At 46.8% G+C, this 15769-nt stretch overlaps 1 protein-coding gene across 4 annotated transcripts in view; it reads right to left on the bottom strand.

Annotated features, from left to right (window-relative positions):
* The window catches only part of Mboat2 (membrane bound glycerophospholipid O-acyltransferase 2), a 126580-nt gene extending 111019 nt beyond the window's left edge, over positions 1 to 15561 (bottom strand). For 3 of the 4 annotated variants that reach the window (XM_087553178.1, XM_087553179.1, XM_087553181.1), the window contains exon 1: positions 15373 to 15524. In XM_087553178.1, coding sequence (XP_087409304.1) covers positions 15373 to 15447 — 75 coding nt within the window. In that variant the 5' untranslated portion in view covers positions 15448 to 15524. 4 annotated transcript variants of the gene reach the window in all.
* Positions 15562 to 15769: the final 208 nt, after the last annotated feature.

The raw sequence follows: 15769 nt of genomic DNA, 5'->3' as shown, positions 1-15769 counted from the left end.
AACCGCCTTTGATTTTTGGTTCCGGTTGTCATAAAAATGGTCCTTCGTGAAAAAGCTGTTGGTGAATTCTTCTTATCTTGTGGGTTAGAAGCAAAATGGAAGCTCTGCCCTAACAATCTCACAAAGGAGGAAAAACTCAAACTCATGAGTAACAAAAACCATGTAAGAAATCTGAAGAAAAGGGAGACTTAAGGAAGGGGTGCACCGTGACGTGCACAGTTCTCACTAACCCGGAAGTCAGCACTCAGAGCTCCAATACGCTTCAAATCTTTACCCTGTATGGATCCATAAAAGACAAACAAATGTTTGCAGGAGTAAAGAGAGGTCTGCGATCTGCCTGGGTGTGGTTTTAACATCTCCTTAACCTTAGGTGAAGACTGCACCCCTGTGGGGTCAAGCCTCTCTTTTAACAGACGTAGACGGGCTTTTCCCATACTCTACTCTTCTTACACCTCTTAGCTCACGTGAACTAGCTCAGATATGAGCCGACTAAGTCTACAGGAAAGATGCTTGGGGCCTGTCTCCTCAGAATTAGTTCTGAGAACATGCTCAGGGCTAAACCAGTAACTTTGGTCTTTTTGGTACAATTTAGAAAACAGCAAGGCAAACTGACTAATTCATTTTCAAGTGAGCATATATAATGCTCAAACACTAGGCTTTCAGATGTTGATCCCACCCCACCAGAGACATAAATGTCTGCTCATGAGAAGCCCAAGGCACTGACACCTAGCTCACTATAATGCAGTCATTTATAACAAACCAGCCACAGTAGATGAGAATCAGAGGTCTCCAACTCTCTAGAAGGTAACTGGGAAGACAGCTTCTTGGGACATTTGTAAATTTATCCAGAAAATTTATAAGCAACTACAACTACCTAGAAAATGGAACTGGATGCCTTCACAATGGGAACAAGCATGATGACATTCAAGTGGAAGCCAGCCCACCACCCACCAGAGGTTTCCCTTAGGAAATGCTATTTATGCAAACAGACAGTTTACATAAAAGGCTGTCTGAAAGCAGCATCGACATACACAGAGCACTTGATATGAGATAACTCTATGCACAGAGAGACAGTGAGGCACAAGCGCCTTCCTCAGTGAGCACAGGATAGCTCCTGAACTCCAGGTGCAATGGGGTTTGTTTTATGTATGTGTGTGTTTTTCCCGCATGCTCTCCGTGTACCTCGTCCATGCCTGGTGTCTGCAGAGGGCAGGAGAGAGAATTAGATTTCACACAGAACTGGAGTTACAGACAGTGCGAGTGGTCTGCGCATGCTGGTAATCAAACTTAGGTCTTGCAAAGTGAGTGCTCTTAACCACTGAGCCATCCATCTCTCCGGGTCCAGGGTTTGGCTTTTAATTAGCTCTGCCATCAGACCCTGCCTACTCTTTCTCTGCTCTATGAAACTGAAAAGCCTAGCACAGGGCCAATATTTGCTGAAGGAGTGAGCCTGTGTTACTGCACAAACACTGTTCCTCTCTGCAAGTTGTATTTTTTTGCTCTGAGAAGCCTGAAAAAAATGTATCCTTCCACCTAAGCAATACACCTATTTTCTGTACATGAACACACACACACACACACACACACACACACACACACACACACACACACACACAGAGCCCTCTTAAATGAGTCCAGAGTGTGGCAAGCCTGCCCTGTGGCTCCACAGTAACAGAGCTGCAGCTGGCCATAGCTCCTAGCCAGCTCACTACCCTCCTTGTGACAAAGGTCTTGCAAAGCAACAGGAGCAGAAGTAAATGTCTTCGCAATGTAAGACAGCAGGGACCCCTATCTTTCTCTTCCAGTGAAATGTCTGGGAACTCTAAATGGCATCGCCTGTAAACTTAAGACAGAAACATCCAACTCACCTCACTAAAATCAGAATTCCAGATAGTACAGCCCAGCCACCTACTGCACACTGATTTTTCACTGATACACGAAAACTTTGAAAGCGTCCATATTTATGGAGTACCACGTGACACTTCCATACACACATAGGTTGTACAGAGTTTCCGTTAGGTCACACTTATTTTATCACCTCCTCAAACAGCATTGATGAGGCAAATATCAAAGCTCTCCCTTTGGCTTGCAGAAATACGCAGCCTATTACCATTACTTATGGTTCCTTCTGTGCATCAGCACACTGGATCCTCAAACGCTAACTATGATCATCCGTCGGCCCAGCCCCCGGGAGCCATTATGCACTCTCAGCTGCTATGAGGTGGACGTTCTGAGTGAGTTCCCACTGCACTTCCTTCTATCCCAGCTTGTTTCACTGACAATAACATCTTCTGGTCCCATCCATGTTGCTGTACATGGCATGGTTTCACTCTGTGTGACTAGACAGGTTTCCCATGCGTGAGTGCAGACAGGATTCTCATGTGTGAGTGCAGACAGGTTTCCCATGTGTATATGCAGCACGTTTTCTTCCTACGTGTATCGGTTGACAGACACCTGGGGTGTTCCCACTTCTTGGCTATTGTGACTAATGCTGCGATAATCATGGGAATGCAGATGTTTCTTCAACACAGATTTCGTTTCCTCTGCGTTTACACACAGTTTGTACAACTGCTGGGTGATGCCACAGTCCCATTTAAAATCTTCTTACTACAAATGTTCAACATCACTCATCATCAGGGAAACGCAAATCAAAGGCACCGGAGACACCACCTCAGTCCAGCAAGAAGAGCTCCATCATCACAGATGACAGGAGATCCGAGTGCAGGTGTGGACGTGGAGGAAGGGGCTCTGAACATGATGTGGGCGGAAATGTAAATTAACACAGCCATTATGGAAAACCACTGTTTTAACAAAGGCTATAGGGGACTCTCTACAAACCCAGCTGCCTAACAAGAGCCAGCCTCAACCTGGCCGGTGACACCTGTCACGTGAAACAGGGGACTTTATATTGATTGGCAGGTGGAACAGAACACCATCCATGTGCACTGTTTATGCCACAACTGTTCTTCCAGGATCTCCCTCCATATCTCTCCCCCCTCCCTCTCTTCCCTTCCCCTCCCCTCTCTCTCCCTCTCTCTCTCTCTGGGTCACTGCTGTGGCAGCCTTATCCAAACGCTAACACAGCTGCCTTCTGACTCTGATTCACATGCTGTAAATATCTGTCAGTCCTTCTCACCCACTAAGTACACCCCTACTCTCTGTATCTCTCCAGGACTTACTACAGCTCCTGATTCACAGCACTGACCTACGGTACTCGGTAAATAGGAAACGTATCCTCTGCCACCATCTTTACTAGCAAGTGGTAATTCTCACCATCTTAAGTAACACCAAACCCATCAGGATACAATCGCCAACATTCACAGACAACGCTTGCCAAATCTACACAGTTCAGGATGGTGGCTCTGGTCAGAGGCGAACCTGCCTAAGCTCGAGATCCAAGGCTCTTGATTTGTACCACAGCCCACGTTCCCTGATGTATTAACAGCAGGACACAGAACAGTCCCCTTTCCTTTGCCAGGCCTGGCCCTGCCACACACTGCTATGACGTTTAGGAGGCTTGCTTGCTGGCCCGTGCCACCTGTCTAACCAGGGCAAACTGACCTGGACTACCTTTCTCCTCCATTTTACAAGCCAACTCCCCTGCCAAGCATTTACCAAGTCTGAAGTAATAGACACAGTAAGAACTAGAACTCTAATATGTCCATCACTCTCTAGAGGTTCAGGCTTTCCACAAATACAAAAAGGAGAAGAAGCCAAGGGCAGTTTTCTGGCACTGCTCCACGATGGCTTTTCTTTGTTGAAATGGCCTGTAACATCTTTTAGTTCTGATATTCCAAGTAGGAGTTTTGGGTTGTTTTTTTTTTAAAGAACTCAAATATCTCCTGCCCGATGTAAATAAGTAAACAGCACGTACACGCCACTTCACAGTTCTGCATGGTAAAACTCAGCACCATCAGCAAACGCCTTTGTGGAACTTGTGATTTCTCCACTAGTGTATGCTTCTTGTATCTTATAAAGAAACTGAGTCTTCGGGAATGAATCCTCCCCCTCCGCCCAATACATACCAAAAATCTTAGCAGACACACTGCTCGACAATACTCAACACCCTGTTCTCTAATGTGGATGAATATATCGCCATCTTCCAAGGCTGAAGCCCAAGGCTGTGATGCCAAATTTGTATGCAGCTTCAGAGTATTCTCCAAGAACAAAAGACAGAAGTAGCTGGTATTACCCCGGGACTGCAATGCCAGCCCCCAGGATTGTCATTTTCTACTAAAGAGCCCTCCACTATCTCCAGAGGTACTAAGTGTCCCTTCCCTCCCCTCACACACCAAAAATCTCTGTCACTTCTATTCTGGGGATGTGGCTAAAACGAACAGCTGTGTCAGACTTAGTATTTAAAAAGGCATGCCATCACCCGACTGTGAAGCAGCCTGTGGATTAAACTTAAACTCCAAAGCCTGAAGAGTTATCACGTGACCAAAACACTCTGGCCCCAAATCAATATACATCCAAGGAAAACTGAAATACCAACAACAGCTTGTAAGGCATTGAAGGCCTTTCCAAATAGTAATTGATTTCTCACTAGCCACACTTTTTTTCTAAATGCCTTATTCCGTAGATAGTTTTGACAACAATTAATAAGCATAAATACCTAGATCTACAAAATGGATAAAAATAATAATAGCATAAAATGTCAGCCCTTCATTTTAGTAGGATATTAACTTTCAAGATGAAACCCGAGAAGTAGCCATTTCAGCCAAACGCAATTTAACTGGAAACGTTCTGGGGTCGACTCAGGGTTCAATTTACGAAACAGTGAACTATGAGGGCTGCTCCCCAATACTGCTATAAGTCACCAGAGGTCCTGCTGGCCCTGCTTTAGTTTTAATCCGCTTTGCCAAAGTTCCTAAGCCTCGGAATACAGTAGCACACTTCAGAGTGGACTCACAATATAAACTGTAACAGAAACTCATAATTCCAAGTAGTCATTTAGCTAAATCTGATCTAGATACGTTGTTGGGACTTAAAATGGGAGAACATAAAATTATTATCCAAAATTTTAAAATCATACTTCCATTGAAAATCCAAATTCCCAGGCTTCCCTTTGAAAAGGCAGCTTTGGCACCAAGCCAACATTCCTCTGAGGCAACCATTAGCAGAAGTGGGGAGGGGTGTTCTGTTCCAGCTGCACATGAAGCTTTCCAGACAGCAGGCCATGCGTGCCTCAGGAAAGCGGGTGTACCGGCAGCTGCACTCCTTGTCTGCCCTCCAGGCACCTGAGGTAAGAGTGGATAGTGGGATGAACCATTACATCTAACCTCTTGACCTGGTCATCTTATGGGGATACCAACCACTAACCACAACCCCCAGAATTTGCCCTACTTCTGGTGTCAAGAAATCTTCTATCCCTGGTTAACATCTAGAACTTCACCATAGGCAAACATTTATCCTGAAACTTAAGTGTTGAGTTAGATGTGTTCTACCTAATCACTTCTGAGCAATGGCAGACATGTAGTTCTGAAACTAATGTCAGGACAAGGAGAGTTGGCCACAGTGTGTGTTAAATCCAGTGGGCAGCTGTTGAATGGCTGAAGAGAACTACCCTCAAGCCCCAAGGAAACCAGTTAGTCCGTTCCTTTGGGATGATCTGAAAGCATCTTCCAATATCTCACCAGCTGCTAGCCACACTAGGCTTGCTCTAGACAGGATGGGATGGCAAAAAACGAGTGTTGTAGAGGACCTGGACATTACCCCCAAAGGAGTCCATTTAGAGGGTCTTGCTTTATACAGGCAAGGGACACTAGAAGTGGCAGTAGTCTGATCCTTACAAAGATAAACATGCAATCTGAAGGTCTCTTTTGTCTCAATCCCTAGATTAACATGTTACTAAAGCTTCTCTTCCCAAGCAGTATGATCCTTTAGCTGAGAACACTGACAGAACTGTAGTCATTCTCGGCTCCTTTTGTAATCACTCATCTTCAATGTTTGCCTTTCTTCAACCCCTAGTCCCTACTGGAAGGAAATCTAACAGTCGGTCAAAGGGACTTATGCCCACTAACACAGATCTTCTGAGCTGCCCCTCAAGAATCCTGACCACTGAGACAGTGTCCAGGCCTCACACCAACACTAAGAGACAGAGGGCAGCTTCCCACCAGGAAAGTGGAGCTACCCTTGGGGAGGGCAGAGAGCTACTGTGGTTGATTACTGGGAAGGCCCTACACAATCAGTAAAACCTCAGCCTGTGCCCTAGTGGGGACCCATGGGACTCTTCCTCTCCCTGTCCATCACTTCCTCAGGGCTGCGGTGTTGTGAGTGCAACAGTCACTACATGGGCTGGCATCCCCCACGCCTGGCATGCTGCCTGGCATACACTTATCTAAAGGATGGCTGAAAAAGTTCTGAAGAATCCGAAGGTGACAGTGAAGTCATAGACAAAATCTGGCCTCCCTAGCCCCTTGAAAGAGAGTCTGCAAAGTTAATATGCCCGTGCCCATCCATGCTCTGGGCTTTACTTGCTTATATCTACGATACCCACCCACTCTTACTAGATGCAACCTACTGTGTGCCCCTATATTACTGACAATGAAAACTGACCCAGGCATGATGGCAAAAGCCTTTAATCCCAACATCCAGACAGCACAGGCAGTCAGATCTTTATGACTTTGAGGCCAACCAGGTCTTGAGTTCCAGAACAGTCAAGGCTACACAGTGAGACTCTGTCTTAAGTTGGGGGAGGGGTAGCCAGGCCTTTGTGGCACAAGCCTCTAATTCTAGCCCTCAGGAGGCAAAGGCTGGGTGGGTCTTTGAGTTCAAGGCCAGTCTTATCTACAGAATAAGTTCAAGGACAGCCAAGGCTACACAAAGAAATCATGTCTCAAAGAAAAAAGAAAAGAAGGGAACACTAAAGCTTACACACAGGCAGTTTGTCAAGTGCATAGTCAGGCGACAGTCTAAAGCCTCCATCACACTTGGTCCACACTCCCTCCAGGAAAGGAGGGTGCTGAGCTGGAGACAACAGGTCCTGTCCTTAGGGAATACATAGTGACACAAGGAATACACCAAGTTAAATGCTACAGGTGCCACCGGAACAGATTCTAGGACATACATAAGGCTAGTTACAGACGCTAAGAACCCTGGATAACAAGGGCGCTGAAGACCCCTAGATCAGAAGAACCCCTCTGCGTGCATATGCTCGGCCCAGGGAGTGGCACTATTTGGATCTGTGGCCTTGTTGGAGGAGGTGTGTCACCGTGGGCATGGGCTTTAAGACCCTCACCCTAGCTGCCTAGAGGCCTGTCTCCCACTAGCAGCCTTCAGATGAAGATGTAGAACTCTCAGCTCCTTCTGCACCATGCCTGCCTGGATGCTGCCATGTTCCCGCCTTGATGATAATGGACTGAACTTGTAAGTCAGCCCCAATTAAATGTCCTGTATAAGACTTGCCTTGGTCATGGTGTCTGTTCATAGCAGTAAAACCCTAACTAAGACACCCTCTAAAGCCTGCTTCCTAGAGTCAGAAGGAAGCCACCTTTGATGAGAACCAGAGGAATGGGGCCGGGAGCCTGGCAAGGCAGACCCAGACCTGGAGGACACAGAATGGAGATGATAGGAATCCGGAACAGCTCCAGAGCTGAGAGGCAGACGGAACAACAGCTGTCTTTCTTCTCTGGGCACTTTCTATGGCACTGGCCTCATTACAGAGGGGCTACATAGGACATGAAAGACAGCTCTCTAAAAGGGGTCCATGTTACCAGCAGGAATGTTCACAGCCTGCATCATGTACTTTAAGTATGTATGTATGTATCACCAACACAGACATAGTACACATACAAACAAGGGGCCTAAAAGAAAAGCAAGGACACAAGGCATCCTCAGCAAGATACAGGCTTTAGACAAACACTAAAATGGTTTGCCAGACCCTAAAAGGATACAGGGAATTTGGGGCAGGAAAAAAAAAAAAGATTTCATTAGAGCAAAGAGTTAAAAGAAAAACGTAAGTGTACTGTGGAGTCGACTGAAGTTTACACAGTTGAACTAGGACTTGCACATCGGGTGAGGATTGAATTCATTCACAACACCCTGCTCTGGATCCAGCTGGAGGGCGCACAGGAGATGTGGAGGGCAAGGCCTCCAATAGCCATTCTCCAGAGGTAGCAGGCCTGACCTTAGGTCAGTGTTTCCCAGAGCGCGCAGAGAGAACAAATGGAGTATGTCCTCTCCCAAGGCCTCGAGGAAGATCAGTAGGCCCAAACCTCACATTCAGGAAGGACACCAGATCTAAACTTCTAGCACTTTCTACATATGAAGCTGTGCATACAGCCATGAGAAAATGGGGCAGGACTGACCACAAGAAGATTCACACTCTATTCAGCCGGAAAAAACCTGTTCCATGTCAGGGTGCGTGGCCTAGAATGCACTATGAATCTTTCTTTTTCATATTCCTGGGATTACCGGTCATTAAACTGCATTGTGTACTGGAAACTATGCATTGCTTTGTTAAAGACTTTAAAAATACTCCAGAGTTGGGGATTTAGCTCAGTGGTAGAGCGCATGCCTAGGAAGCGCAAGGCCCTGGGTTCGGTCCCCAGCACCGGAAAAAATAATAAATAAATAAATAAATAAATAAATAAATAAATAAATAAAAATAAAAATACTCCACATTTTTTTTTTTTGTTCTGGGGATCAAACCCCACAGCCTGTTACATGCTAGGGTAGCCCTCGACCATTAGGTCACACCCTAAGCTCTTCTTCTTGCTTTTTTTTTTAATTTAATTGTTTGTCAGTGTGGGCATGTGCACATGTATACAGGAGCCTATAGAGTCCAAAAGAGGATGCTGGATTCCCTGGAGCTGGAGTTAGGAAGGCTTTGAGTCACCAGTGCAGGAGCCAGCTCAGGTCCCCTGAAACAGTATGTGCTCTCAGCCACTAAGTCACCTCTCCAGCCCCATAGGCCATATTCTTATAACCTTTTAGTAACAGAAAGTACCTGAAATATTTGACCCAGATCTCTACCTCTGATGGGGATGGGGAATATTGGGGGTAGGGGAGGCTGTCAAAATACACATTCCTTGGCCCGCATTCCCAGGACTGGGAAGAACCAGGCATCACCTATTTTTTCCAACAGTCCCAAGTTGATTTTGCCACAAAAGGTCTCAGTCGCATTGTAGAACAAAGTGCAGTGGCAACAGGGAAGCTGTGACAGTTCAAACCAGGAAGGGACAGGTGAGTATTGCACTTTCCCAAGTTTGCCGGTGGATTTGTCCTTTAGGGTCAGAGACAGGGCCCGAGGACAATGCTTCTTAAGAGTGAGTAGGCCGTAGGAAGATGAAAAGTGTCAACTACTCTCCCCATAAGGAGAAAAGGAGACCAAGGGTGTGAGGCCACCCGGTCGGAGCTCCTCCTCCTGTGTCCTGGGATGAGAAGCAGCACCGCAGTAGGGCTGGGTGGTACCCACACATCCCTCTGGATCCACTCTCGGCTCTGTCCTGTGTCCCCAGGGCATCACCCACCCTCCTCCTGGGGTGCTGCCTCTCCCTTCCTCTTGCCCCTGCACACACAGTGCAACTGATCTGGGAACCATGCTGCTTCCCACACGCCCACCACCTCTTTCTAAGCACGTAAGTCTCTCTGGTTTCCTAGTTCAATCTGTCTCCTACCAGAGCCCAATGGACGCGTGCAACAGCAGGCAGAACGCACGTGTCAGAAGCCTGCCAAATCTATAATGTTCCTGGGGTTCCAATAAGGAATCGGTCTTTTAGATGAGATCAGCAAGGGGCCTGTATGGGGGTGCGCTGGGATGGAATGTGAAGCGGTGATGAGAGGGACGTGTCCTCGGACACCTATGAATTAACAACTCTAATCTCTGGATCTCCTGAACCGAAATTCTAACACACATGAGCTTCTCCATGTTCTAAAAAGTGACTAAGAGAGGGCTTCATTCACTCCTCAACAGCATAAATGATCTCTCTTCTGAGGCTCGCAGATGTGCCCTGTTTTGAAAGAAACACTACAAAATGATCCTGGCAGAAACCCCCACCTGTTAAACTGGACTGCAAGTGAAAGCTGTGTGTGAGTTATTTTTGAGTACTTCAAGTCAGCCACACCCCGACCTAATAAACAGAGCCTAGAATTGTGTGCACCTAGAGAGGCAGGGCCATCAGAAGGGACATTATCAACTCACAAAGAACTCTGAAGCAATAAGGAGGCAGCAAAACACTTTTAACTCCAATTTAATCCTACTTCAGTCACTGTGTAGATGAAAAAAAAAAAAAAAAAAAAAACTTGACAAGAGCTTCCTAGTTTCCTTCCCTAAGAAAGTCCTGAAGACTAAGAATGCAATTCTGAAAATAAAAATATAAAATATAAGTGTTCTGTAATCAAGGAGAAATTGTGCACCAGATAGGAGCCAGGCTGTTGTACTGACTCTGCGTTTCATGATAATCTATGAGTGCGTAGCGCTTATTAACTCTGACTTTACAGAGGGAAAGCTGGACTTAAGAAATCCCAGGAGAGCCCAGAGGGTGGCACCTTTGATCAGGAGGCAGAAGCAGGTGGCTCTCTGTGAGTTCCAGGACAGCCAGGACTACAGAGAGGGAGGCATGAGAACGAAAGAGCAAACATAGTAACTGCCCAAGAGCAAGCGGTGGGCAGAGCAGGCCCCACCCTGCTCAGGGAACTACTGTCACAGAGTGGCACTTCCTGTTAATGAAGACCGGACAGGAGGATCCAGGCACGCTACATTTAACAGCATTTCCAGAACATAAACCTTCTCCTTAGCTTTACGTTAAACTTTAGCAGCTCCAAGTCTTTACTACTGAAGCTGCCTCAAATTATGAGTCCACTTTTCTCTCCTAACTTTTGATTTATAGCCCTCCAAGTTTGGGGCTTTTTTTAAAAAATCAGTTCCTGGGGCTGGGGCTGGGGATTTAGCTCAGTGGTAGAGCGCTTGCCTAGGAAGGGCAAGGCCCTGGGTTCGGTCCCCAGCTCCGAAAAAAAGAACCAAAAAAAAAAAAAAAAAAATCGGTTCCTAAACACAGTGTCATGGTATTTTAAACTAAAGTCAAAACACACACTGTGAATGGGAAGTAGCATTTCTATAAAGTGACGTTGCAAAAACTCTTAATGGACAAGGTGATTCCAGACCCATATGCCTTCCTGACTGCAATGACTCTTCCACAACACTCTGTCACCGTTTCCAGGTTCTGTGATGGAGACAGACCCTTACAAGGGTAAAAGTAGTCAGCTCACCTGTAGATAGATGAGCTCCATTTGCACTCATAGCTAAGCCTAGAACCTGCAAACCTGGTTCTCCTTCCTTATTGTGTTTACCTAGAAGACCTGCCTTTCAATTCCTTCATCTAGGAAAGGAGACAGCAGAGTTCTGACTTGTTGGGGACTTAAAAGACCAGTCTCTTTTTTCTGGCCACAAAAAAAAAGTCTTAAACTAACTCTTCCCCAAAATGTCACCTCTTCAGTTGTCTATGTGAGGGGGGAAGGACACTCAAGAGAAAAGTCAATAAATAAACTGACCAAAGAGGAACAAAGATTTCTTTTTTTTTTTTTCCGAAGCTGAGGACCGAACCCAGGGCCTTGCGCTTGGTAGGCAAGCGCTCTACCACTGAGCTAAATCCCCAACCCCAGAACAAAGATTTCTTAAGCTTTCCCATTTCTTTCTCTGTTACACACATGAGTGTGTGTACACATGCCTACATATACACATATACATACACATACACACATAAACATACACAAGCATATAACCATATACATACAAACACACACATATACAGATACACATGCATATTTACATTCATAAGCGTATAATGCACACACACACACACACACACACACACACACACAGGTTGGGTTCCCTATCCCAACCCACGATCACCAGCACACCAATATTTGGAACTCTGCACAGTTCTTATCTCTTCTCACCTTCACTGACAAAAGGTTCAGTTCCAAAACAAAGACGCATACAAAGTATTCCTCCCACATTACAACTACAAAATACACTGACGGTCTATGCAAAGACTTAAAAGCACGCCCATGGGCACACATACATGTGAACTAAAGAGTTCAGGTTTGAATTCTGACTTCCAGAGGTGTAAGGATCCTATGGAATGATGTAGAATACATGCAAACATTTCCCAAACTCTCAAGTATTGGGCATCATAGTTACTGTTGGACTTCGCAGGCTTGGTAATGTCTAATCTTTCTTCCCTGCCCATGTCTTTCTCCTTCCTTCAAACCTTTCAAAACACCAGCATGAGTCCCTGCCTCATGTCTTCTCCCTGTCCCAAGAGTTTGGCACATAACCCATAAAACAATGACTCCTATACCAAGAGGGTGTCCCATGGCTCATCTCTAACTGGTCTTCCCTGGTTCCTATACTGGCTAGTTACCACAGTTTCAGAGTAGTAATTACAGCATCATAGGAAGTAAGTGGGGAGGGGGGCATAACTAGAAAGCAATCTCATGATAACTCAGAGTAAGGCAAAGCAAATGCAGTAGACGGTATAAGATTATAGACCATCGTGACGTTTTTCCTTGGTTTCATTTTGGTACTTGCCCTGGAATCTAAAATCCCACATCAGCAACTTACAAGGCACAAAGCCCCGTGATGTGAAGACACCTGATCTCTCCTGGGACTCACACAATTGCTCCTTCCGCACAACTGCTCCTCAGAATGGTTCCCCTCTCAAACACACCCTCCACGCATTCCTTTCATCAGAAGTCCAGGATCACACTAGAAATAATGCCATTTGGAAAGCTTAAAGAGGAAAACATCAGGGGCCAGGTACTTCCTATCTTAAAAGGATCTTGTACCCTCCCAGATACCATTATTTCATGCTTTAATTTAAATTTAAGGACTACAGAACACCACCTCAGCTACCTCAAGGTCACTCTGGAACTCTTACTAAAGATAAAGGTTCGGAAGCCTAAGGCAAGATCTTCTGTTCCTTTGCCTTTGCCTGACAACACATTTTTTTCCTCCTGCTACTTCAGCAGCAAGGGCATCGGGTTCTAAGTGTGCCAAGCCAACACAATAGTAAAAAGTTCACATTTTATTACTTCCTAAAACAGCTGCTTTTACAATTTCCTAATTTCTCTAAGCACTGTAAATTGGCACACACACACACATCCCAAATGAACACATAGCAAGTTATAATTTCTCACTTCCTGGCTTGTCTTTTTTCTTTCCTATGAAATTACATTATTTAACTACAGCCAAGTCTTAGGCTTTCTTTCAACATGGATTCAACTGGTCACATGTTATAAAACGTTTCTGATTGGCTTAATTCTAAAACGTCTGTCTAACTTTTATAAATGTTAATTAATCCAAGAGCATCATTATGAAGATTCTTTGGTATTTCACAGAAATAATCATTGCTATGTAAAGTACAGATTGTGTGGATTAACCCAATATTCTTTTTTTTTTTTTTTTTTTTTCCGGAGCTGGGGACTGAACCCAGGGCCTTGTGCTTCCTAGGTAAGCGCTCTACCACTGAGCTAAATCCCCAGCCCTTAACCCAATATTCTTAAGAATGGCTTACCACACAGAGCAAACAACTGTATTACACGAATGGCCACGTAAACTCGCTGTTCCACAAGCTTCAAGAGGACCCCAGCAGATGAAGATTAGGTAAGACCCTGAGACAAAACCTCTGGCTGATAAAGAAAAGGCAGTCTTAACTCCGGTCACCTTCCCTTGTTTTCCTGTTCACTTCAGTTCCACAAAGAACTTTCTCTGGATTGCTGAGATGTTTAGAGGAACTTACTGATGTTAGATTACTTTTAAAAGTTATGATCCTTTATTAATTTTAAACGTATTTTTAAACGTATTGGCATAATAGGGCTATGACAGAGAGAATACGCAATCATCTGTCCCACCAAAAGAATGAAAAGGTATAAGCCTGCCTCTCTCTCTCTCTCTCTCTCTCTCTCTCTCTCTCTCTCTCTCTCTCTCTCTCTCTCCTTCACAATAGCAAGAAAATGTTTTCAACAGATCCTGCCCTGCATGCACTGGTAGGCTGGCAACAACCTGCAACCTGTAATAGGACAGAAATGTAACACACCTAAAGGTCATGTGCCACAACATTTAGGAAAAGGTGAGACTCCTCCACAGGGCAGAGAGAATCCAAAGCCTTTGATTATCATCAACTTAATAAACAAAGACTCATTCAGTGAATGAAAGGAATCACTCCACTTGGGGCACTCTAATAATCTATTAGCATGACACACACCACAACCGCTGTTGAAGCTGTGTGAAGAACAGGTATTTCACTGTTAATCAAAAGTTATGAGTGAAACGGAGGAAAGAAATCAGACCTGAACACTGGGCAGAACTGTTTAACCCTCCTTTGAGGGTGTCTTTTATTTTAAACAGTGAAGCACAAAGCATCGAGCACAGTGTTAAGCTCAGATGTCACCTCCAGCTTAAGTCCAGAGAGGAATTCCGTGCTCTAAATGAAAACCTGAAGACATCACTAGCAGCTAGTCAAGCTGAGGACACTGAGCCCGTATCCTTTGGAAAGTGCAAACACCTCCAGATCAGAAATAATGTTAAGCAGAATTTCAAAGTCAATTACCTTCAGCCCTGGGGCTAGACCAACTATCTAATCATACCTCACCAACAACTTTCCCAGACCTTTCTCAGGGACATACTTCCAAAGTTCCTTTGCTCAAAAAAATGGCGCTGCTTTCTCCATCCCAATGCTGTATATTTCTCAGTAATCCTGAGGCCCTTTAAACAATCAAATTCGACTGGCCTCATTTAAATGCCAGCCTTCCCTAGTGTCAAATGCCTCTCTGAGGGTAGGGTGAGGGGGCAGGATGGCTGCTCCTATCCACAGCTGCAACTTTTTCACCAGAAATCCTGGCACTATGAACTCAGGTTGACTTCTCTTCATAACCTGTCTTCCCCCAAACTGTTGCCTCTCCGTCTGTTGAGCCATACTTCAATGCAAACTGTCCCCAAGTGCAGGACAGCTTAAGCGTCATTCATCCACACCACGTCTTGGGCACTCGGCACCCAGACCACCCTCAATCTCCCGGAGCCCATAACCCGCAACAGTCCCAGGGTCCACCGGTCCGAGGACTCCCGGGTCTGACGCCGGGTGTCCCGGCAGCGACAGCATGCACACGCGCACGTCTGTCTAGCCCTCCCCGGCGGGCTGTCGCCGAGCCTCCGCCCGCGCCCACCCCCGCCCGGGCGGCGATGGGAGGCTGGGTGGGCACAGAGGCACCAGCCGGAGCGACAGCCGAGGGGGACAAGGCCAGCCGCGCGCCCCCGCCCCGCCGGGCGCCCGGCACAGCGGCCCCGGCCCCAGCCCCCACCCTGCTCCCGCCCGGGTGGCACCGCGGCCAGCAGAGGCGGCCAGGGCACGACGCCCCGGACGCCGGTACCTGATCGATGGGCAGCTGCACGGCGTTGCTGAGGGGCTGCAGCAGGGTGGAGCCCGTGGTGCTGGTGGTGGCCATGGCCGGGCCTCAGCGCTGCGCCCGCCCGCTCCGGCCAGTAGCCGCTCGCTCGCTCTGTGCCGAGCTGCGCCGAGGATGGGGATGCAGCGGCGTGCCCGCCCCTCGGCCGCCCGCGGTCGGAGCAGCCGTGCGGGGAGGGGCAGTAGGCGGGGCCTCTTGACCCCGCCCACCGCGAGGCGCCCCGCCCACCCAACCGAGCGGCCCCCTCACGCCGCCCGGCCGCCCGATTTCCAGCAGCTTCCAGCGCCCCCTCCCCACCTCGCGCACTCGCGCGCCAGACAGCCCTGTGATCCAATGGCGTTGCGGCGCCCCGACTTCCGCA

The sequence above is a fragment of the Rattus norvegicus genome, chromosome 6 (assembly GCF_021556685.1).
Source record: "Rattus norvegicus strain SHRSP/BbbUtx chromosome 6, alternate assembly SHRSP_T2T, whole genome shotgun sequence".
NCBI lineage: Eukaryota > Metazoa > Chordata > Mammalia > Rodentia > Muridae > Rattus > Rattus norvegicus.
The sequence above is the reverse complement of the archived record's forward strand: the minus strand, read 5'-3'. Positions and strand labels throughout refer to the sequence as shown.